The following is a 26,145-nucleotide window of genomic DNA, read 5'->3' on the forward strand; positions in this document are numbered from 1 at the left end:
CTTATCTTGAAAATTTGATTCTTGGGACTGAAATTTTTTGTGGTTAGTGTTGGGTAGGAAGGAATATAAGATGTACATATTATAGATAAGTGATTTTTTTTTTTTTTCAGTAACAATGCTGTTCACATTTTGTACTACACAATTTTAAAATTACTTATTTGTTTATTTATTTTGCATAAGACTGTCCCACACTTTGCAGCGGTGTTTAGAACTTCAGACCCCTTGGGGGGACTAATGGGAGTTGCATTCCTATACACAGGTACCCCCTTCCCATTTTCAAATAACTCAAGGAGAGATAGTATTACCCACCATTGAAACCACTCATATAGGTAATTTGTAAAAAGATTGGCCATGAGATTAAAAAGAAATTGGTAAAAATTTTAAATAATAATGTAAAATTATATTTAAATAAATGTAGTTTACTATCTTTTTCTTTTTTTACATTTTCTATTGTGATTTTTAACATATATACAGAACAGTGCTAACTTTCAAAGTACTATTTAATAAGTAGTTAGCAAATTTCAAAGAATGTTATGGGTTACAGTTCCACAATGTCAGTTATTTCCTTATTGTGAAATATTTCATATATACAGAAAGGTGATAACTTTCAAAGTACGATTTAACAAATAGTTATATAATAGTAATTTCAAGGGATGTTATGGGTTACAGTTCTACAGTTTCAGTTATTTCCTTATTGTAAAATATAACATATATATGGAATGGTGGTAACTTTCAAAGTACAATTTAATGAGTAGTTATAGAGCAGTTTTCAAAGAATGTTATGAGTTACAGTTCTGCCATTTCAGTTATTTCCTTCTAACTATTCTAATACCCTAGTATCTAAAAAAAAGTGTTAATATAAAGATTCAGTATTCGTAATCCTTTGTTAAATCCTGCCTTGTCTGTTGCTACCCTTTCCTCTCATTTAACCACTTTTTGGATCTTCAAGGATGTCTAAGCAGTGACCACCCTAGTTTGTTCATATTGAAAAGGGGTGTCGACATTATGGGGAAGGGGGCTGCATCTGATGGATGTTCTTGAAGAGGCTGTTGCCTCTGGGTTTGGGGAGTATCTGGCATAGGAACACTCTAGAGGATTTAAGTTTCTGAAAAAATAAACTTTGTCAGTGAAACTTTTATAGAGTTTCAGATAGGGACCTAGGTATTTCAGTACCATTATTGGTTAGGGCTTGGTGTACTGTGGCCATTTGGGATTTCTAGCTGGAACTTGAAAAAGAGTAACCTCCAGGATAGCTTCTTGACTCTATTTGAAATTTCTTAGCCACTGTAACCTTATTTTTATTTTGTTACCTTTCTTTTCCCTCTTTTGGTCAAGAAGGCATTTTCAATCCCTCAATGCCAGAGCCAGGCTCATATCTGGGAGTTGTGTCCAATGTCTCCAGGGAGATTCACTGTACTGGGAGTCATGTCCCACAAAGTGGGGAGGTTAATGAATTTATTTGCAGAGTTGAGCTTAGAGAGAGAAAGTCCACACCTGAGCAACAAAAGAGGTTCTCTGGAGGTGCCTCTTAGGCATAATTATAGATAGGCTTAGCCTCACCTTTATAGCCATTAGTTTCAAAAGAGCAAGCCTCAAGATCAAGGGTTTGATTTATTACATAGGGGGTTCCTAATTTCACATAGCATATATTCCTAAAATTATATTTGAATTAATGTACTGTTTTCCATCATTTTTATCTGTTTTCCTTTTTATATTGGAAAATGGTGCATTGGTGTATTTGTGGTTTTATTTTATCTCTATGTGTTCATGTTAAGGCTCTCATTCTGCATGTTGGTAAGTGTACTTCTAGTTTAGAAAATCAGGCCAAACCCTTACAAATGTTTTCAGCATGGACTGAATGGAACTAAACATAGTAGGCTAAAATAGGGAGTGTTACATATTGCTTTATGAATTACCTTATCTGAAATAGGATGATAATTTATGACAAGTATACCACAGGAGTTATGGAAAACTCTTATTTTTGTCTTTCTCTTCCTATTTCTATATAGCTCATAACCCTCCTTATATTATTGTTTATTTTTGAGAATGGTTTTGTTGAAAATTCTACAGGCTTACAATATATATGTTCTAGTTTGTCAATGCTGCTGGAATGCAAAACACCAGAAATGGACTGGCTTTTATAAAGGGGGTTTATTTGGTTACAAAGTTACAGTCTTAAGGCCTTAAAATGTCCAAAGTAACACATCAGCAATCGGGTACCTTCACTGGAGGATGGCCAATGGTGTCCGGAAAACCTTTGTTAGCTGGGAAGGCACGTGGCTGGTGTCTGCTCCAAAGTTCTGGTTTCAAAATGGCTTTCTCCCAGGACGTTCCTCTCTAGGCTTCAGTTCCTCAAAAATGTCACTCTTAGTTGCACTTGGGATATTTGTCCTCTCTCAGCTTCTCCAGAGCAAGAGTCTGCTTTCAATGGCCATCTTCAAAATGTCTCTCATCTGCAGCTCCTGTGCTTTCTTCAAAGTGTCCATCTTGGCTGTAGCTCCTCTTCAAAACATCACTCACAGCTGCAGCTGCACTGAGTTCCTTCTGCTTGTCAGCTCATTTATATGGCTCCGCTGATCAAGGCCAACCCAATGGGTGGGCCAACACTCCATGGAAATTAGCCAATCAGAGTCATCACCCACAGCTTGGTGGGGCGCATTCCAAAGAAACACTCAAAGAAATCTAATCAACACTGATAACATCTGCCGGCACAAGATTACATCAAGATAATGGCGTTTGGGGGACACAGTAGATTCAAACTGGCACAATATATCAAATAAATATGCAGATTGGTTTATGAACATTTTTAAGTTTATTGATTTTCTACTGTTTCTAACTGAAGCATATAAAACTTATCTGAAAAATTCAATAACTAAGGAATAAATTAATGCTGTAACAAAGAGATCCCAAAATATAGTGGTATTGAGCAAAACAGTTTATTGTTCTTTCACATAACACAGACCAGAGGGAGAGAATCCAAAGCTGTCAGGGTACATTGCATCCACAATATATGGCTTCAGTCTCTGTCTCAGGTGATAGCTCTAGTTGTTGCCATCTCCCAGCCAGCAAGAAGAAGAAAAAGGGCCAGAAGAACACACATTTATTCCTGGAAGAGCAGAGTGTCATACCTTATATCCACTCATATAGCCATATTAAGCTGAAAGAGAGGCTAGGAATGTAGTTCTAGCTAGGCAGCCATGTTAAAACTTGGGCTTTCTATTACAGAAGGGAGAGAATGAATATTGGTGGATAACTAGTACTTCCTACTGTAAATATTATGTATGGTGTCTGTAGAACATAACTGTAATCATGACCTTATAAATTAAAAAAATTGACAAAACTTTATTTTCAAGTTCAATTTAGCACAAAGCTATGTTAGAAATGTCTTTTGAAATTGGATTAGAACAATTAACTGGAACCAGTCTGCTTGGAACCTTCTTTTAATGGATTCCCTGTACGTACACACTCATTCTCTCTCATACACTTATAATACATGTTTACATAAAATACACTTATAATACATACTTTGTGCATCATTTGTTTTTCCATGTGTGTAACATATTAATTAAAAGCAAACTATGTGAGGCTTTGGCTGTGTTAGGTGACAAAAATGCATTTGTCATTGTTGAATCATTGTTCATGTTTACAACTATGACTCCCAAGGTTCAGCAAAATCTCTAAGTTCAAAAAATTGATCTTGTTTTTAGGATTTACTTATTTCTGCTGTGATCTAAAAGTAGACATTTGACCATGTGAAAGCCAACTGAAAACCAACACTTTTAGGAGTGTTTGGTATATTTTGGTTCTGTAGTATGTGTATTTAATCTAACTCCTTGTCCTGTAACTTTTTTTCTTTTGTGTACTTGTGAGTAATCATCATAAACAGAATAGTTATAAATAGATTTTACTGTCTTGAGGAAATACAAATTCCATCTTAGATCTCAAAACCAAAATTGTTCCTTTCTTAATTAGATACTAGTTCCTCAAGATTAAGTTCCTCGTTGTGAGAATCAGTAAATTATTCACTATATTCCTACTAGAGAAAGCCTAAAATTTCATACATAATGCAGTCTTGAAAATGTATATATTTAAATATACGGTTTATTGACTAAAGCTATAAAGTATTCTCTATTTTTTTTTATATGTATAACTGACACAATGAATACCTGATTATAGCATTGGATTCACCACTTTTGATACTTCTTTTGAATTCTATCTTTGTGCCAGTTATTTGAATTTATGAGACTTATGCTTAGCATTAGTATAAATGCTTGCTTTTTTCTCCTTTTTCCCCACTCATTTTTATAAAATGACAAAATTCAGGAAAGTTTTATATTTGTGTGAGTAAACACTGCTGAACAAAGATGGCAACACATCCAAGACTGAAATGTAGCCTGAAAGTTATACAGCCATTCATCAGCTGCTGTATAAATGAAGGATAGAGGTATTATTCTAGAAAAATCATATGTGTGGAAGTTGACAATTGCCTGTTCTGTGTTCAGTAGTCAACATGACTAGGGCAGTTGCTCTTACAGCTAACCAAACGGCCTTTATTCTATTTTCCTTGTTATCACCATACTTATTGAAAAAGTACTGGAAATTCAGAAATCGCATGTTGCTGAATTTCTGTTTTTTTTTTTTTTTCATTCTCTTTAATGTACTTAGAAAGATACACATAAATTTAATTTATATATGTGTCAACTTGACTTCATATACTTAACTGCTTACGAAATTCTCCATATTTCACTTGGACTGTAGATGCTGACCCATTAGAAGTTTCTAAATTATTTTTGATTTGCTAATGCCAAAGATTAGTGTAATTTTTACATATTAATCATATTAAATCTCTATTCTGATTTGTCATTTAACTTTTCTTTTTTAAATTGGGGAGATTTTTTTCAACATACAGAAGTTTAAAATATTTTATTCACTCAAATCTGTATGAAATCTTCTTGATCTTTATGTCTTCCATTTTTTATCCCCTCAGAAAGGACTCTATATGTTGGATGATATATTTCTTCTTGTTTCAAAGCTTATATTTAACTCTTTATAAAATATCTGGAATTTAATTTGGTCACGAAGTGAAGCACAAACAGCCCCCTTTTCCCCTCAAAGTAGTTAACTAGTTTGTTAGAGCCAATTATTGAATAAATACTTTTGTCCTTTCATTTCATTTTTCATATATTCCAGGTTTTTCTTTATATTTGATCTATTTACTAGACCAAATATGAGCCCCAATAAGACTACATCCCATAGTAATGAAGGATTTAAAATGATACGGTGATTAGGGAGAAGAATTTTGTATTTCTGTTTTTATATAGGAGTTCTGGTTTTGAAATTTAGTTAACATGTTTTTGGCATTATTTTCTAAGTTGTGTACACTATTCCAACAAAATCAGAATCTTTCCATTTTCATAAGTGAGATAAAGTGTTTGCTAGTATGATTTACTTCTCTGAACCCAGGTGAAATTAGTAAATAGATCAAGTTAATAATTAATTTAAATGTTTCCTTGTCATTCACTGAGTTTTTGCTTAATCTTTGAAAGCAAAAAAGCCTATGCTTCATTTAACTATATTATGTGCTTTCTGTTGGTGGGGAGAGTACAGTTTTATATAATATATCTGTAAAAATTAATTGCTGGCAGAATCTGACATTCTTTCTTTCTTTTTTCAAGGTAAAAATTTATATACAAATGAATATGTGGCAATTAAGCTGGTAAGTTCATGTTTCTTATTTTTCCCAATTATTTTCTTGTTACTTCCTTAATAATTAACATATATTTTAATTATATTTCTGTTTTCATATCATTTATAACTTGGGTGTTTATTTGAAAAGAAATGACACATGAATAGCTGATCTTCTGTTATTAAACTCATAACATTGGATTGCCCCTCAAGTATACAATAAAGTATAGGACCTTTTGTCTTTCTATGCCACAAAAACTCAATCTCTTTACTTTAACCGCATTATAGAATGAATTTAAAAATTAGAAAACGTGATTCCTCTTTCTAATCCAAACATTTGGACCAAACAAAAGCATACTTCATATTCAGGATTACATTCCTTAAAACATATTTTGACTTAGCTTCCAAAATCTTTTTTTCTATTGCTATTTTAAATACGGTAAAGCTGCCTACTGCTTGGGATTCAGAAACGTTTGATGTGGGTGGATGATAGCAGAAAAAGTAAACTCTCATGGGACCATTCTAGAGTCCTAAATGTGCCCACTGCAGCAACTGTAAGTCAAAGAGATCTCTTTTGGAAGAGATGGTATCTGGTAATTATTTCCATAAGACAAAACTTTCTTTATTCTGGTACAGCTTTTCTATCTGGTTTGCCAGCCAGGTTTCCTTGAGATTAAGCAGGGCTTGGATTTCCCAGTCTGACTGCTTTCCTCAATTTTGTCTCTTCCAATATAACGTCTGTTAACAGAGTAATGTGAGATTAATGTATAAGGAAAGACTATTATTTTTAAATACTAGTTAACCCATTGGAGGAAGAGGCATGTGGGAGGAAATGGTAAAACTTTTGGGAGGACATGGAAAAACTGCATTACTTAAAGTGTTACTTTGAGTGTAGAACAAGTTTCATTGCAACAAATGTTTATTTTCACTGGGAATTAAAGATGCAGAGTAGGATTGTGGTCCCACCAGGAGAAATTTATGGCTGACATGAGGCTTCAGACTGGCATTTACCTGTGTGAGTTCATCATGGTTTTAGGGTCTGGTCTTTGGCTTTGGCTGTGACACAAAATCTGGTTTGGTCATCTTACCAAGATTGTCATTGTTTCTCAGAGGTGGACTCATAGTGTTATCAGGCTCTCAGAGATGCAAACATTTGGCAAAGGGTTAACTTTTAATTTATAATAAGTTTATAACTATGTTTTCTAACTGATTTACATGGCAAGCCAAATTAAAATTTCAGGATTCCTTTGTGAGCATGGAATTAGGTCAAGGGGAGTTAGCATGTATGAATCTCAATAGAGAGGCCTAGGATGCAAGGGTAGTGTTTGAATGGGCATTGCTGACTTTCACTTCGGAATTTTTCCTTTTCCTATGTTCTAGGCTAGTGGTCTTTTATCTAGACATTGTATGGGCATTGGGGCTGGGGGTGGTACACAAGCATAGAAGTTTGAAAAAGCCCATATTCTGTGTTATTGATGCAGCAGCCTATGGTGAGTAGCTCTAGTCATGGAAGCATGTCTTACATGTGAACATTTACCTGATTTCTGAAGGCAAATAAACCATTATGTCAAGGCAAGAGCCACTGCTCAGGCTGACAATTCCTTATCTGTTTCAGTCATTAACTGGTGACCCATAGATCCTATAATTTTCAGATTTGGAACTTGTTTACCCTGTCTCTACCATCAATGCCTTAAACATAAATATGACTCATCTTTTAGCCTTCGTATTTGTACACACATATATCACTTTTTTTAAGTTTCTTTGTGCCATACCACGCTATCCTCTTAATTATTTTTCTTTTCTTTTTGTTTTCTGTTTGTTTAAACATTACTTTTAATAATTGTGGTAATTCTGGTGTTCTTCGGGGGATTGGGAATGCTTTTGGTTCTTTTTCCTTAGCATTTTGAGATTGAAGTATGGTAATGTTCTCCTTAAATCAGTCTAAAAATATGTATTGGAAGGGCAGAAAAAATTTTGCGTAAATTGTATTGGACCTTAGTTTGGTATCTGGATTGTCATTTCCTTACATATGTTTTTGTTTATGTATTTGAATATGGTATGACCCTATACCTTCAGTACTGTCTGATTTTGTACTTTGGTACAAATAGAGGTGTTATTTGATAGCATGGTACTCAACAGATTGCAGTGACTGTTTTTAGTTTTGCTATCTCTTACAAACATTTTCACATTTATTTATCAAGGTTGCCCTAGTTCAGGATAACATTAATTGGACTTCAGGCACCACTCTTCATTTCTTACTGTTTTTACTTTAATAATATTTAATAACCTGTTGTCCATAAGTAATTAAAATGTTATTCTGTGGTAGGGTGATTTGTTACATGATGGTATAATAAAATTTTACTCCTAGTCAAGTACTAGAGTCAGTTTGAACCGACTTAACTAAGATAGATTGGATTTCTATTTTTACCTAGGGGATATTAGTGATTGAATACATTATGTATTTATTTTCACTTGTGATTATTACTAAGTAGATATCTTTTATTATATTTTAAAATTATGTATATCTAGATAGTGAATTAAAGAATCATAGGTAATATGGCACTCATTATGTGGAAGGCATTTTTGAAGTACTTTACATATATTATGAGAAAGGTATTTTACAGTTGAGGGAACTGAAGTACAGAAAGTAACTTGCAAAAAGTCACCCAGCTTGTTGGGCTTCCCCACCTCGATGGTTGCTGATGTGCTCACAGACACAGGGACGGGTGGTTTGATGGGCTGAGCCCTCTACCACAGGGCTTGCCCTTGGGAAGACTGTTGCTGCAAAGGAGAGGCTAGGCCTCCCTATAATTGTGCCTAAGAGCCTCCTCCCGAATGCCTCTTTGTTGCTCAGATGTGGCCCTCTCTCTCTAGCTAAGCCAACTTGGCAGGTGAAATCACTGCCCTCCCCCCTACATGGGATCTGACACCCAAGGAAGTGAATCTCCCTGGCAATGTGGAATATGACTCCCGGGGAGGAATCTAGACCTGGCTTCATGGGATGAAGAACATCTTCTTGACCAAAAGGGGGATGTGAAAGGAAATGAAATAAGTTTCAGTGGCTGAGAGATTCCAAAAGGAGCCGAGAGGTCACTCTGGTGGGCACTCTTACGCACCATATAGACAACCTTTTTTAGGTTCTGATGAATTGGAATAGGTAGCAGTAAATACCTGAAACTATCAAACTACAACCCAGAACCCATGAATCTTGAAGACGATTGTATAAAAATGTAGCTTATGAGGGGTGACAGTGTGATTGGGAAAGCCATATGGACCACATTCCCCTTTGTCCAGTGTACGGATGAAGGAGTAGAAAAATGGGGACAAAAAAAAAAGGCACCCAGTGTTCTTTTTTACATTAATTGTTCTTTTTACTTTAATTTTTATTCTTATTATTTTGTGTGTGTGGTAATGAAAATGTTCAAAAATTAATTTTGGTGATGAATGCACAACTATATAATGGTACTGTGAACAACTGAATGTACCCTTTGTATGACTGCATGGTATGTGAATATATCTCAATAAAAATGAATTAAAAAAAAAACAGTCACCCAGCTGATGTGTAGTGGAGTTAGGATTCAAACCCCATACCATCTACTTTCAGTGTCTGTGTTCTTAACTACTATTCAAGCCACTCTTTCAAGAACTAAATTCAATTGTTTTCTCTTATAATAATTCTTATAATTGTTCCAGTTGGATTTTAGTAGTTCCTTATCTGAAGTTGTAGATTCCCTATGATGTGTCTTGGTATAAATTTTTTTTTTTAATTATTTTGTTTGGAATTTACATTCCTCTTGAATCTGTGGTTTGTTGTCCTTCATCAATTCTTGAATATTCATAGCAATTTCTTCAATTATTGCCTCTGCTTCCTTTTCTCTCTCTCTTGTATTCTTGATTCTTTTATCAAATGTTTATTAAACTGTATTGTCCAGATCTCTAATCTTTTAAAAATTATTTTCCATGTTTTTTCTTCCTTCATGAGGAATTCTGAATAATTTTTCTACCTACCTTCCAATTCCCTAATTCTCTTTTTTTTAACTTTAGTTTTTATTTATTTTTTTAATCTTCATTTTATTGAGATATATTCACATACCACGCAGTCATACAAAACAAATCGTACATTCGATTGTTCATAGTACCATTACATAGTTGTACATTCATCACCTAAATCAATCCCTGACACCTTCATTAGCACACACACAAAAATAATAAAAATAATAATTAAAGTGAAAAAGAGCAATTGAAGTAAAAAAGAACACTGGGTACCTTTGTCCGTTTGTTTGTTTGTTTCCTTCCCCTATTTTTCTACTCATCCATCCATAAACTAGACAAAGTGGAGTGTGGTCCTTATGGTTTTCCCAATCCCATTGTCACTCCTCATAAGCTACATTTTTATACAATTGTCTTCGAGATTCATGGGTTCTGGGTTGTAGTTTGATAGTTTCAGGTATCCACCACCAGCTACCCCAATTCTTTAGAACCTAAAAAGGGTTGTCTAAATTGTGCGTAAGAGTGCCCACCAGAGTGACCTCTTGGCTCCTTTTGGAATCTCTCTGCTACTGAAGCTTATTTCATTTCCTTTCACATCCCCCTTTTGGTCAAGAAGATGTTCTCCGTCCCACGATGCCAGGTCTAGATTCCTCCCCGGGAGTCATATTCCACATTGCCAGGGAGATTCACTCCCCTGGGTGTCTGATCCCACGTAGGGGGGAGGGCAGTGATTTCACCTTTCAAGTTGGCTTAGCTAGAGAGAGAGGGCCACATCTGAGCAACAAAGAGGCATTCGGGAGGAGGCTCTTAGGCACAATTATAGGGAGGCCTAGCCTCTCCTTTGCAGCAACCGTCTTCCCAAGGGTAAAACCTACGGTAGAGGGCTCAACCCATCAAACCACCAGTTCCCTATGTCTGTGGTCATGTTAGCAACCATTGAGGTGGGGTAGGCCAATACCCCAGCATTCTCCACAGGCTCCTCAAGGGGGCACTACATATTTTTTTCCTGTTTTTTTTTTTTTTTTTTTTTAACCTGTTCTTCCTTTTTAAATCAACTGTATGGAAAAAAAAAATTAAAAACAAACAAACAAAAACAAACCAAAAAAAAAACAAAAAAGAAAAACATACAATAAAAGAACATTTCAAAGAGACCATAACAAGGTAGTAAGAAAAAGACAACTAACCTAAGATAACTGCTTTACTTCCAACCTGTTCCTACTTTACCCCAAGGAAGTTACATAATATAGCAACATTTCTGTGAACTTGCTCCTACTATATCCATCAGAAATTAACAGACCATAGTCATTCCTGGGCATCCCCAGAACGTTAAATAGCATATCTGTTCTTCTTGGATTACTGTTCCCCCTTCCTTAATTGCTCTCTATTGCTAGTTCCCCTACATTCTACATTATAAACCATTCGTTTTACATTTTTCAAAGTCCACATTAGTGGTAGCATGTAATATTTCTCTTTCTGTGCCTGGCTTATTTCGCTCAGCATTCTGTCTTCAAGGTTCATCCATGTTGTCATATGTTTCACGAGGTCGTTCCTTCTTACTGCCGTGTAGTATTCCATCGTGTGTCTATACCACATTTTATTTATCCACTCATCTGTTGAAGGACATTTGGGTTGTTTCCATCTCTTAGCAATTGTGAATAATGCTGCTATGAACATTGGCGTGCAGATATCTGTTCGTGTCACTGCTTTCCAATCTTCTGGGTATATACCGAGAAGTGCAATCGCTGGATCGAATGGTAACTCTATATCTAGTTTTCTAAGGAACTGCCAGACCGACTTCCAGAGTGGCTGAACCATTATATAGTCCCACCAACAATGAATAAGAGTTCCAGTTTCTCCACATCCCCTCCAGCATTTGTAGTTTCCTGTTTGTTTAATGGCAGCCACTCTAATAGGTGTTAGATGGTATCTCATTGTGGTCTTAATTTGCATCTCTCTAATAGCTAGTGAAGCTGAACATTTTTTCATGTGTTTCTTGGCCATTTGTATTTCCTCTTCAGAGAACTGTCTTTTCATATCTTTTGCCCATTTTATAATTGGGCTGTCTGTACTATTGTCATTGAGTTGTAGGATTTCTTTATATATGCAAGATATCAGTCTTTTGTCAGATACATGGTTTCCAAAAATTTTTTCCCATTGAGTTGGCTGCCTCTTCACCTTTTTGAGAAACTCCTTTGAGGTGCAGAAACTTCTAAGCTTGAGGAGTTCCCATTTACCTATTTTCTCTTTTGTTGCTTGTGCTTTGGGTGTAAAGTCTAGGAAGTGGCCGCCTAATACAAGGTCTTGAAGATGTTTTCCTACATTATCTTCTAGGAGTTTTATGGTACTTTCTTTTATATTGAGATCTTTCGTCCACTTTGAGTTAATTTTTGTGTAGGGTGTGAGGTAGGGGTCCTCTTTCATTCTATTGTTGAATAGACCGTTATGACTCAGTTCAGTGACTTTGGGGGCCTTATCAAAGATCAGTCGGCCATAGATCTGAGGGTCTATCTCTGAATTCTCAGTTCGATTCCATTGATCTATATGTCTGTCTTTGCTCCAGTAACATGCTGTTTTGACAGCTGTGGCTTTATAATAAGCTTCAAAGTCAGGGAGATTAAGTCCTCCCACTTCGTTTTTCTTTTTTAGAGTGTCTTTAGCAATTCGAGGCATCTTTCCTTTCCAAATAAATTTGATAACTAGCTTTTCCAAGTCTGCAAAGTAGTTTGTTGGAATTTTGATTGGGATTGCATTGAATCTGTAGATGAGTTTGGGTAGAATTGACGTCTTAATGACATTTAGCCTTCCTAACCATGAACATGGAATATTTTTCCATCTTTTAAGGCCCCCTTCTATTTCTTTTAGTAGAGTTACGTAGTTTTCTTTGTATAGGTCTTTTACATCTTTGGTTAAGTTTATTCCTAGGTACTTGATTTTTTTGGTTGCTATTGAAAATGGTATCTTTTTCTTGAGTATCTCTTCAGTTTGTTCATTTCTAGCATATAGAAACATTACTGACTTATGTGCATTAATCTTGTATCCCGCTACTTTGCTAAATTTGTTTATTAGCTCTAGTAGCTGTATTGTCGATTTCTCAGGGTTTTCCAGATATAAGATCATATCATCTGCAAACAATGACAGTTTTACTTCTTCTTTTCCAATTTGGATGCCTTTTATTTCTTTGTCTTGCCGGATTGCCCTGGCTAGCACTTCCAGCACAATGTTGAATAACAGTGGTGACAGCGGGCATCCTTGTCTTGTTCCTGATCTTAGAGGGAAGGCTTTCAGTCTCTCACCATTGAGTACTATGCTGGCTGTGGGTTTTTCATATATGCTCTTTATCATGTTGAGGAAGTTTCCTTCAATTCCTACCTTTTGAAGTGTTTTTATCAAAAACGGATGTTGGATTTTGTCAAATGCTTTTTCAGCATCTATTGAGATGATCATTTGATTTTTCCCTTTTGAATTGTTAATGTGTTGTAATATGTTGATTGATTTTCTTATGTTGAACCATCCTTGCATGCCTGGAATGAACCGCACTTGGTCATGGTGTATGATTTTTTTAATGTGTCTTTGGATTCGATTTGCAAGTATTTTGTTGAGGATTTTTGCATCTATATTCATTAGGGAGATTGGCTGGTAGTTTTCCTTTTTTGTAGCATCTTTGCCTGGTTTTGGTATTAGATTGATGTTAGCTTCATAAAATGAGTTAGGTAGTGTTCCATTTTCTTCAATGTTTTGAAAGAGTTTGAGTAATACTGGTGTCAGTTCTTTCTGGAAAGTTTGGTAGAATTCCCCTGTGAAGCCATCTGGCCCTGGGCATTTATTTGTGGGAAGCTTTTGATGACTGATTGGATCTCTTTGCTTGTGATGGGTTGATTGAGGTCTTCTATTTCTTCTCTGGTCAGTCTAGGTTGTTCATATGTTTCCAGGAAATGGTCCATTTCCTCTACATTATCCAGTTTGTTGCCATACAGTTGTTCATAGTATCCTCTTATAATTTTTTTTAATTTCTTCAGGGTCTGCAGTTATGTCACCTTTTTCATTCATTATTTTGTTTATTTGGGTCTTCTCTCTTTTTGATTTTGTCAGTCTAGCTAGGGGCTTGTCAATCTTGTTGATCTTCTCAAAGAACCAACTTTTGGTGATATTTATCCTCTCTGTTGTTTTTTTGTTCTCTATGTCATTTATTTCTGCTTTAATCCTTGTTATTTCTTTTCTTCTACTTGGTTTAGGATTGGTTTGCTGTTCATTTTCTAGCTTCTTCAGTTGATCCGTTAGTTCTTTGATTTTGGCTCTTTCTTCCTTTTTAATATATGAGTTTAGTGCTATAAATTTCCCCCTTAGCACTGCTTTTGCTGCATCGCATAGGTTTTGGTATGTTGTGTTCTCATTTTCGTTCGTCTCTATATATTTAGCAATTTCTCTTGCTATTTCTTCTTTAACCCACTGATTGTTTAGGAGTGTGTTGTTTAACCTCCAGGTATTTGTGAATTTTCCAAGTCTCTGATGGTTATTGACTTCTAATTGTATTCCATTGTGGTCAGAGAATGTGCTTTGAATAATTTGAATCTTTTTAAATTTACTGAGGCTTGTTTTATGTCCCAGCATATGATCTATTCTGGAGAAAGTTCCGTGAGCACTAGAAAAGTATGTGTATCCTGGTGATTTGGGATGTAATGTTCTGTATATGTCTGTTAAATCTAGTTCATTTATCAGATTGTTTAGGTTTTCAATTTCCTTATTGGTCTTCTGTCTGGTTGATCTATCTATAGGAGAGAGTGATGTGCTGAAGTCTCCCACAATTATTGTGGAAACATCAGTTGCTTCCTTTAGTTTTGCCAGTGTTTCTCTCATGTATTTTGTGGCACCTTGATTGGGTGCATAGACATTTACGATTGTTATTTCTTGTTGTTGAATTGCCCCTTTTATTAGTATGTAGTGGCCTTCTTTGTCTCTCAAAACATCCCTGCATTTAAAGTCTATTTTATCTGAGATTAATATTGCTACACCTGCTTTCTTTTGGCTGTAGCTTGCATGATATATTTTTTTCCATCCTTTCACTTTCAATTTCTTTGTGTCCCTGTATCTAAGATGAGTCTCTTGTATGCAACACATTGATGATTCAATTTTTTTGATCCATTCTGCGTATCTGTATCTTTTAATTGGGGAGTTTAATCCATTTACAGTCAATGTTATAACCATGAAGGCATTTCTTGAATCAGCCATCTTATCCTTTGGTTTATGTTTGTCATATATATTTTTCCCCTCTCTCTATTAATATCCTTTATTGTACCCATACCGAATCTCTTTAGTACTGAACCTTTCTCCAGGTCTCTCTGTCCTTTCTTTGTTTCTCTGTCTGTATGGCTCCCTTTAGTATCTCCAGTAGGGCAGGTCTCTTGTTAGCAAATTCTCTCAGCATTTGTTTGTGTGTGAAAAATTAAACTCTCCCTCTAATTTGAAGGAGAGCTTTGCTGGATAAAGTATTCTTGGTTGGAAATTTTTCTCACTCAGAATTTTAAATATATCATACCACTGCCTTCTTGCCTCCATAGTGGCTGCTGAGTAGTCACTACTTAGTCTTATGCTGTTTCCTTTGTATGTGGTGAATTGCTTTTCTCTTGCTGCTTTAAGAACTTGCTCCTTCTCTTCCGTGTTTGACAGTGTGATCAGAATATGTCTCGGAGTGGGTTTATTTGGATTTATTCTATTTGGAGTTCGCTGAGCATTTATAATTTGTGTATTTATGTTGTTTAGAAGATTTGGGAAGTTTTCCCCAACAATTTCTTTGAATACTGTTCCTAGACCTTTACCCTTTTCTTCCACTTCTGGAACACCAATGAGTCTTATATTAGGACGTTTTATATTATCTATCATGTCCCTTAGGTCCGTTTTGATTTTTTCAATTTTTTTCCCCATTCTTTCTTTTATGTTTTCATTTTCCATTGTGTCATCTTCCAGGTCACTGATTCATTGTTCAACTTCCTCTAGTCTTGTACTATGAGTGTCCAGAATGTTTTCAATTTGGTCCACAGTTTCTTTAATTTTCATAAGATCATCTATTTTTTTATTTAGTCTTGCAATGTCTTCTTTATGCTCTTCTAGGGTCTTCTTGATTTCCTTTGTCTCCCGTACTATGGTCTCATTGTTCATCTTTAGTTCTTTGAGTAGCTGCTCTAGGTGCTGTGTCTCTTCTGGTCTTTTGATTTGGGTGCTTGGGCTTGGGTTATCCATATCGTCTGTTTTTTTCATATGCTTTATAATTTTCTGTTGTTTTTGGCCTCTTGGCATTTGCTGAACTTGATAGGGTTCTTTTAGGATGTGTAGACCAATTGAAGTCCTTATCTTAATTTATCATATCTACAGCTTCATGGAGTACACTTTCTCTAACTAACCAGCAGGTGGCGTCCACGAACCACCTGTTCTCCACAAGCCAGTTCTCCCCTGCTTTGCCTTTGTGGTGAGTGGGGGAGTGAGTCTTGTGGGGTCCAATTGGTGTACCAGTCTTGCGTTTGTAGTTGGTGTTGCCTGCCCTGTATATGGGGCGTGTTTCTGGGCAGTCAGGGAGGGGGGGTGGCTCTAACAATCAAATCTCCCTGGTGATCCTGGAGTTTTAAAGCTGCTGCAATAGTCTAATCCTTCAGTTCAGTCCTGCCACAGTTTGTCTCTGCCACTGACCCACAAGTCCTTGGTATTGGCGTATGGCTCCTGAGACTTGTAAGTGGGTCCCTCTTCCAGGCCGTGCACCCCCTGGTCCTCTGTTGAGGGATGACTGTGCTATGTCACAGGTGAGTGCCGTACCCCCAGGGCGGTTCTGGGCTGCTGGGCTGTGTAGGGAGGCTCCCAGTCTGCTGAAATGATGGCTGAATGGGGCTTTGTTAATTCACACTGCTCCACCTTCCGAACTCTGGGACAATCAGCTGAGGTTGCAGGGAAGGCTAATGTCCACGCCCAGTTTTGTGGTGTGTGCCTGTTATTTGAAGCACTTCCGTCACACTGGGTTGTGTGGGGCAGCTCTGGGGTATGGGGCTGGCGATGTGTAGGAGTGTTTCCTGTCCACCAGGATGATGGCTGTGAGCGGACACCCCCCTTTTCTTGGGAAGTTGTGGTGTTTAGTGAAATTTCTCAGCCACTGGATTATTGCCTTTTGTCTCAGAGCTCTCTTAGTTCTGTTCTTGTCTTGACCTGCCCAAATTGCAAGTCTTTGAAGCTTTCTGTATTGGGCTTCTTAGAGTAATTGTTTTACAAAAAGAAAAAAAGGATTAAAAAAAAAAAAAAAGGGCCCTCCTTACAGATCTAATGGGTTATTGAAATGCTAATAGACAAAGCAATTAGGACCATTTAGGAAAGGTCCACAGGGCAGAGAGATCAGCTTTTCTTCGGGATTTGCATATGAGCCTGAGGGCCTGAGCTCTGCCCTTCCCCTTTCTGTGTTCACCAGAACTCCAAAAATCCTCTGCTTTTATTTTGGAGTTTTTCGTGCTGTTTTTTTCTACGTCTGTCTCCTCTCTGCTGGGCTGGCTGCTCTCAGATTCTCTGGTGTCTGGTCTAAGTCTATCTATGGTTGGAGTTTGGATCAGTAGAATGAGTTTCCGATAAGGGCTGCCACTGCAGTTTTCCCTTCTGCTTCCCGGAGCTGACAGCCCCTCCTCCCACGGGACTGAGCCTGGCAGGGAGGGGCGCGGGTCCCCTGGCCGCAAAAACTGACAGATTTCGCTGATCTCAGCAGTTCGACGTTTTCATGAGTGTTGTATGAAGTATTCCCAAAGTCAGATTGCTCTGTGGTGTCCAGTCCATGCAGTTCCTGGCTTTCTACCTACTTTCCTGGAGGAGTAACTAAAACATACAGCTCACCAGTCCGCCATCTTGCCCCACCCTCCTCCCTAATTCTCTTTTCTCTTGTGCTAATCTGTTGGCAAACTGAATTTTCAATTTTGGGCTATTGTATTGTTCAATCACTGAAAGTTCTTTGATTCTTGCTTAAATTTTCTGCAACCTTGTTGTGCTTTCCTGTTGGTTCTAATTTCCTATGTTACCCTGTTATAGTATCCTGTTCCCTGCTGATATTTTCACTTTTATTATTTATCTCACATAGCTAAGATCAGTTGCTTCTGTTCATGTTGTCATGTGTATGTGTGTAAGTGTACATGTGTTCAAGCCTGGTTATTTTTGCCTGCTTAATGATAATTTCCTTGAAAATTGTGTCAATTCCCTAAGGCTTGGGATGGCCTCTTCTAGAGAGACTTGCTTTTTTCTCCTGCCAGGTACTTGGGGCATTCCCTACCCAAAGAAACCCTAAGCAGAACTGTCCAGAACATTTGTTTTCCTTTTCTTTTTCTCCTTTTGCAGTGCTCAGTGCCAAAAAGCTTTCCCTTTAGTCTTTTGTGGTTGGGGAAAGGGAAGCTGGTCACTGTGGGTCTAACCCTTTGGCATCCGAACCTAATAGGAGGAAGTTTTCCTATAAGGTATCCTACTGTGATGGCTGTGGGACTTAACTTTAGATTCTCTTGCCCAGCTTGGCTGGTGAGCCCATGTAAGATGAGTACCTTTAGAACTTTAATAGTTAGCTTACTTTGCCTCACTGTTACAGGCTTTTGTTAAAAAGAGAGAAGAGGAGGGGGAGAGAGAGAAAGGGAGGGGAAAAGAAAAGAAAGAAAAAGAAAAAAGAATGCCCTACAAGTTTTTAAGTATGATGTTTGCTTTTCAGTGCTGATTTTTTTCCTTCTCTTGTTTTTTTTAAACCAGAATATTTCTTGTTTCTTAGTGAAGGATTAATATGAGTATGAAATAACTTAGCTTGCTATTACCAGGAACCAGAACTCCCTGGCAGTACTTTTTTATTCTTTTAACTACCAGATAGGCACAGAGCCAGTTTTCCTTACCCAGAGGCAGCCCACAGTGATGCCTAGAAGCTTTGCTCTTCCAGCCCCTAGCAGGTTTTTTTCTCCTATTAGAAGGGAATACACAACCTCTTTCTTGGGTCACAGTCTCTCCCATCTGTCCTGACAAGGCCCAGGGTTGAGGGGACAGAAGGCTGGGGTTTGAGGATTGAAGGCCTGTCTGCCTCAAATTAGGGTCTCTCCAGGTTCTTTTCTTTTTGTTTTTTTTCTTTTTTCTTCTACTCTGCCACTCATTTACACCAGCATTTTTCATGATCAAAGGATAGCTGTCAAAAACCCAGGTTTCACATTTACACAGTGTCCAGCTGAAGGAAAAGGAACTCTTCGCTTCTTTGTATGTTTTTTTTTTTTTAAATCGGTAATTTAAACACATCTGAAAGCTCTCCAGCAGACTTCTCTTTAGTCTCATTGGTCAGATTTTATTACACATCTATATCTAAACTAATCCCTGGTAAGGGGAATGGCACCTACATGATGTCCTAATCTGAAATCACAGTAAGGCTCAGGCTTCTCACCTACAGCTCATGGCTATTAGAGGAGGGTGGATCCCAGCAAAATTAGGATTTTATTAGAAAAGTCTAAGGAAAATAAATGGTTATTGGTTACAATATCTTTGCCTCTAGTTTGTCTCACCCTGCCTGTAAAATAGTATCCACACTCATGTTTTTCAAAATGGGTTATATAAACTGTGTCTCTTAAAACTAGGCAGGATAAAAGGTAGCTCGTAGGCATTGGTCCATAATCTACCTCTTCAAGTAGAGCAGAATCATTTTTATCTTGCTATTTATTTTTAAGAGGTTCTGTAAGATTTAATTTGGAAGAGAAAAAAAAGTTGTGTTATCAAAAAACTCCACCTAAATTTGAAAACTATTGTTCTCCCTGTCTCTTCCTGTATGTTAGTTATTAACCAGAATTTATCATTCTTTATTACAGAGGTGATTTTGTTAGTTACCTGGAGAGGTTGTATAATACAGTGGTTAAGAATATGATTTTCAGTCAGATAGACTTGGTTTCAAAGTGCTAGCTCTACTACTTATTTTTGATACATTAGATAAATTATTTAATCCCTGTGAACCTCCGTTTTAAAAATTAAAATAATATATCACAGGATTTTTAGAAAAGATTAATAATATATAGCACTTAGCGTGCTATCTGATGCATAGTAAGTTCTTATTATGCAATAGTTATTAATAACAACAATGATTATATGCTGAATGAAAAAAGCCATTACACATATAAAACATATACTGTATAATATTTTATATGAAATTCAAGAATAGGCAAAACTAATCCAAAGGTGATAGAAGTCAGAAAGTGATTACCTCTGATGGAAGGATAATGGAAATGTTCTATAGGTTGTTTGGGCCTATATCCATTTAACAGAACTCATGGACCTAACACTTAAGAACTGTGTGTTTTATTGTATGTAAATTATACCTCAATAACACAATTTTAGAAAGATATAGTCTTATCTATTAAGGTTTTCATATCTCCTTCTTTGTTTTTCATTTCTTTTCTGTGATTCATTTTAACCTAGAACCTTTGCATTATAAGTATGTAGTTCAGCGGTAAATTCTTCGGAAAGAGGGGAAATAGGGTACAGGCCTCCATTTCCTGGGTCATGAATGTTTAGAGTATACTCATCTTGAGTCTAACAGAAGAGACTTCCATAATGCTTGGTCTAATATCAGCTTAACCTATGCCATTCGTTTATGGTATCAATTTATTTTATCTTAAATATAAAGGTGATTTTTATATGACTCTAACCTTAGAGAGGCAAAGTTACCTAATGGAATATTACATTCTTTAAGGGTTGACACCAATAATTTTTTTAATTTTTTTAATTTTTTGATTTTATTGAGATATATTCACATACCATACAGTCATCCATGGTGTACAGTCAGCTGTTCACAGTACCATCATATAGTTGTACGTTCATCACCCCAATCAATTTTTGTACATTTTCCTTACACCAGAAAGAATAAAAATAAGAATAAAAAATAAAAGTAAAAAGAATACCCAAATCATTCCCCCCATCCCACCCTATTTCTCATTTAGTTTTTTTCCCCATTTTTCTACTCATCCATCCATACACTGGATGAAGGGAGTATGAGCCACGAGATTTTCACAATCACACCTTCACCCCATGTAAGCTACATAGTTGTACAATCGTCTTTTTTTTTTTTTCCCATGAATCTGTCGGTGTATTTTATTTTATTTTATTTTTTTAACTTTTATTGAGATATATTCATCTAGCATACAGTCCTCCAAAGTGAACAACCAGTTGTTCATAGTATCATCATACAGTTGTGCATTCATCACCACAATCAATCTTTAAACATTTTCATTACTCCAAAAAATAAAATAAAAATTAGAATAAAAAGAACTTCCAAAACCTTCCATTCCCCTCCTCCCCCATTGTTCATTTACTTATTTACTTTTTTTTAATACCTATTCATTGTTTTTTTAACTTTATCAAAAAATAAAAAACAATAAAAAAAAACATTTCAAACAAAACCAAAACAAAGGAATAAGAAAAAACAAGTAACCTAAACTAACTACATTGCTTCCTACCATACTCCAAGAAAATTAACAAACCATAACCGAACAAAGGAATAAGAAAAACAATTAACCTAAAATAACTACATTGCTTCCAACATGTTCTTACCCTTCCCCAAGAAAATAAACAAACTATAATCAAAGGAATAAGAAAAACAATTAACTTAAAATAACTACATTGCTGCCAACTTGTCCTGCCATACCCTGCCCCCCCAAATTAACAAACCATAGTTGTTCATGAGCATTCCCATAACATTAAGTTTGCCTTCCATAACTTACCTGTTGTTATTAGATTATTGTTTCCCCTTCACTATTTGGTATCTATGGCTAGGTCCCCTACATTCTATTTACAATAAATATAAACCATTTATTTTACATTTTTCACAGAGTTCACATTAGTGGTAACATACTAACATGCAATCTCTCTCTTTTTTGTGCCTGGCTTATTTCACTCAGCATCATGTCTTCAAGGTTCATCCATGTTGTCATATGTTTCACGACATCGTTCCTTCTTACTGCCGTGTAGTATTCCGTCATGTGTATATACCACATTTTGTTTATCCACTCTTCTGTTGAAGGACATTTGGGTTGTTTCTATCTCTTGGCAATTGTGAATAATGCTGCTATGAACATTGGCGTGCAGATACCTGTTTGAGTCACTGCTTTCAGATCTTCCAGGTATATACTGAGAAATGCAATTGCTGGATTGAGGGGTAACTCTGTATCTAGTTTTCTAAGGAACCGCCAGACTGTCTTCCAGAGTGGCTGAACCATTATACAGTCCCACCAACAATGAATGAGTTCCAATTTCTCCACATCCTCTCCAGCATTTGTAGTTTCCTATTTGTTTAATGGCAGCCAATCTAATTGGTGTGAGATGATATCTCATTGTGGGCTTAATTTGCATTTCCCTAATGGCTAGTGAAGCTGAACATTTTTTCATGTGTTTTTTTGCCATTTGTATTTCCTCTTCAGAGAACTGTCTTTGCGTATCTTTGCCCATTTTATAATTGGGCTGTCTGTACTATCGTCGTTGACTTGTAGGATTTCTTTTTACATGCAAGATATCAGTCTTTTGTCAGTTATATCATTTCCAAATATTTTTTCCCATTGAGTTGGCTGCCTCTTCACCTTTTTGATGAATTGCTTAGAGGTACAGAAGCTTTTAAGTTTGAGGAGTTCCCGTTTATTTATTTTTCTTTTGTTGCTTGTGCTTTTGGTGTAAGGTCTAAGAAGTGACCTCCTAATACAAGGTCTTGAAGATGTTTCCCTACATTATCTTCTAGGAGTTTTATGGTACTTTTCTTATATCGAGTTCTTGAATTCATTTTGAGTTAATTTTTGTGCAGGGTGTGAGGAAGGCGTCCTCTTCCATTTGCTTGGATATGGCTATCCAGCTCTCCCAGCCCCATTTGTTGTGTCCAGGTTCAGCGGTCTTGGGGGCCTTATCAAAGATCAATTGACTGTAGATCTGGAGGTCTGTCTCTGAATTCTCAATTCGATTCCGTTGATCAGTATGTCTATCTTTGTGCCAGTACCATGCTGTTTTGACTACTATGGCTTTCTAATAAGCTTCGAAGTCAGGGATTGTAAGTCCTCCTGCTTCGTTTTTCTTTTTTAGAATGTTTTTAGCAATTTGAAGCATCTTTCTCTTCCAAATAAATTTGATAACTAGCTTTTCCCGGTGTGCAAAGTAGGTTGTTGGAATTTTGATAGGAATTGCATTGAATCTGTAGATGAATTTGAGTAGAATTGACATCTTAGCAACATTTAGCCTTCCTATCCATGAACATGGAATATTTTTCCATCTTTTTAGGCCCCCTTCTATTTCTTTTAGTAAAGTTACATAGTTTCCTATGTATAGGTCTTTTACATCCTTGGTTAAGTTTATTCCTAGGTACTTGATTTTTTAAGTTACTATTGAGAATGGAGTCTTTTTCTTGAGTGTCTCTTCAGTTAGGTTATTTCTGGTGTGTAGGAATATTACTGATTCATGTGTATTAATCTTGTATCCCACTCTTGCTAAATTTGCTTATTAGCTCAAGTAGCTGTGTCATTGATTTCTCAGGGTTTTCCAGATATAAGATCATGTCATCTGCAAATAATGACAGTTTTACTTCTTTCTTTCCAATTTGGATGCCTTTTATTTCTTTGTCTTGGTGGATTGCTTTTGCTAGCACTTCTAGCACAGTGTTGAATAAAAGTGGTGACTAGACATCCTTGTCTCGTTCCTGATCTGAGAGGGAAGGCTTTCAGTCTCTCGCCATTGAGTACTATGCTGGCTGTGGGTTTTTCGTGTATGCCCTTTATCATATTGAGGAAGTTTCCTTCAATTCCTACATTTTGAAGTGTTTTATCAAAAAAAGATACTGGGTTTTGGCGAATGCTTTTTCAGCATCTGTTGTGATGATCATTTGATTTTCCTGTTTTGATTTGTTTATGTGCTGTATTACGTTGATTTGATTTTCTTATGTTGAACCATCCTTACATGCCTGGACTGAACACCACTTGATCATGGTGTATGATTTTTTTAATGTGTCTTTGGATTTGATTTGCAAGAATTTTGTTGAGAATTTTTGCATCTGTATTCATGAAGGAGATTAGCCTGTAGTTTTCCTTTCTTGTAGCATCCTTACCTGGTTTTGGTATCAGAGTGGTGTTAGCTTCATAAAATGAGTTAGGTAGTGTTCCATTTTCTTCAATGTTTTGAAAGAGTTTAAGTAAGATTGTTGCCAGTTCTTTTTGGAAAGTTTGATAGAATTCCCCTGTGAAGCCATCTGGCCCTGGGCTTTTATTTCTGGGAAGCTTTTTGATGACTGATTGTATCTCTTTGCTTGTGATTGATTTGTTGAGGTCTTCTATTTCTTCTCTGGTCATTCTAGGTTGTTCATGTGTTTCCAGGGAATTGTCCATTTCCTATACGTTATTTGGTTTTTTGGTGTACAGTTGTTCCTAGTATCCTCTTAGGATTTTTTAAATTTCTTTGGGATCCGCAGTAATGTCGCCTCTCTCATTTATTGTTTTGTTTATGTGGGTCTTCTCTCATTTTGATTTTGTCAGTCCAGCTATGGGCTTGTCAATCTTATTGATCTTCTCAAAGAACCAACTTTTGGTTTTACTTATTCTCTCTATTGTTTTCTTGTTCTCTCTGTCATTTATTTCAGCTTTACTCCTTGTTATTTCTTTTCTTCTACTTTTTAGGATTAGTTTGCTGTTCATTTTCTAGCTTCTTCAGTTGTTCCATTAGTTCTTTGATTTTAGCTCTTTCTTGCTTTTAATGTATGCATTTAGAACTATAAATTTCCCCCTCAATACCGCCTTCGCTGCATCCCATAAGTTTTGATATGTTATGCTCTTGTTTTCATTCGTCTCTAGATATTTAGCAATTTCTCTTGCTATTTCTTCTTTAACTCACTGATTATTTAGGAGTGTGTTGTTTAACTCCAGATATTTGTGAATGTTCTAAATCTTTAATGGTTTTCGACTTCTAATTTCATTCCATTGTGGTCAGAGTATGTGCTTTGAATAATTTCAGTCTTTTTAAGTTTATTGAGGCTTGTTTTATGGCCCAGCATATGGTCTGTTTTGGAGAAAGTTCTGTGTGCACTAGAGAAGAATGTGTATCCTGGTGATTTGGGATGTAGTGTTCTGTATGCGTCAATTCCGAACGCAGTCTCTTGGTTTTACCAAGTGTACAGTCACCGTCCAGCTAGTAGAATCCTGGAACTGCTATTCTGGAGCACTTTCTTTCTTTTATCTAGTGTTTTTCATGGAGGAGAATTTTGCTCTGTCTCTCCTAATCCACCATCTTGGATCCCCGACACCAAGAATTTTAACATTTGAAATTGGGGTCTTGTAATTGTTTAATAATTTAAATGTTGTCTTTTTTTTTATCATTTTTTTATTGTAGAATAAATATATACATAAAAGTGATAGCTCTCCAAGTATGATCTCACAAATAGAGAGCAAATTTCAAAGAATATTATAGGTTACAATTCCACAGTTTCAGTTATTTGCTTATTACGAAATATAACATAAATACAAAAGGGTAGTATCTTTCCGAGTATGATTTAACAAGTAGATATACAGAAATTTCCAAAGTTATTTTGAATTATGGTACCATAGTTTCAGTTTGTCTTTTTTTTTTTTTTTTTTTTTTTTTTTTGAATTAGGAACCTATGAAGTCCAGAGCACCACAGCTACATTTGGAATACAGATTCTATAAGCAATTAGGATCTGGAGGTAAGGTCATATTTAATTTTTAAATTTGGGATGAAATGGATTGTCATGACAATACCTCTTTAGTTCCAAGGAATAGTGTTTTAAATTGGTTAAAAGAAATCACTTCTTAATACTTTGCTTTCTGGACATTTTCTTACTAGAGTCTTAATTTTCTCTTTTTATTTTAAATATAAAATTTTTAGAGTATCAGTGCTAGTGTAGGCAGAGGACATTTTGAGAAAAAATTAATTTTAGGATGTATATGGTTTCCTTATTCTTAGCCTTTTGGGCAAAATTATAGCTATTGAAAGGATTTATGGTATAGTGTAGGCTGAAAAATGGACCCACAAAGATGTCCACATTTTAATCCCTAGAACCTGTAAATGTTATTTTATGGCAAAGACTTGCAGATATGCTTAAGTTAAAGATCTTGAGATGCGGAGATTATTCTAGATTATCCAGATGAACCTTAAATGCAACCAAAAGGTATTGTGACCACAGAGGCAGAAATTGGAGTGATAGCCACAAGCCAAGGAATGCCGGCAGCTATGGGAAGCTGGAAGAGGCAAGGGATAAGACTCTCCCTTAAAGCCTGTGGAGGGAGTGCAGCCCTGCTGTTGATTTAGCCCAGTGAAATTGATTATAATTGTGAGAGAATAAAATTTCTGTTGTTTAAGCCACCAAATTTGTGATGATTTGTTACAGCAGTCCTAGCAAACTAATATTGGTACATTTTTACATCAACTCTAAATCTAAGTGAGAGTGGATATTTTGTGCCATTGGAAAAAAA

The 26,145-nt window shown here is 36.2% G+C and overlaps 1 protein-coding gene across 9 annotated transcripts in view; it reads left to right on the plus strand.

Moving 5' to 3' along the window:
* The window catches only part of CSNK1G3 (casein kinase 1 gamma 3), a 134,503-nt gene that overhangs the window by 31,827 nt on the left and 76,531 nt on the right, over positions 1-26,145 (plus strand). For 8 of the 9 annotated variants that reach the window (XM_037800940.1, XM_037800943.1, XM_037800945.1 and 5 more), the window contains 2 exons: positions 5,676-5,716; positions 25,307-25,376. In XM_037800940.1, coding sequence (XP_037656868.1) covers positions 5,676-5,716; positions 25,307-25,376 — 111 coding nt within the window. The remainder of the gene's footprint in view (positions 1-5,675; positions 5,717-25,306; positions 25,377-26,145) is intronic. The other variant, XM_037800948.1, reaches the window with a different exon arrangement.

Source organism: Choloepus didactylus, chromosome 13 (genome assembly GCF_015220235.1).
Source record: "Choloepus didactylus isolate mChoDid1 chromosome 13, mChoDid1.pri, whole genome shotgun sequence".
Taxonomy (NCBI): Eukaryota; Metazoa; Chordata; class Mammalia; order Pilosa; family Megalonychidae; genus Choloepus; species Choloepus didactylus.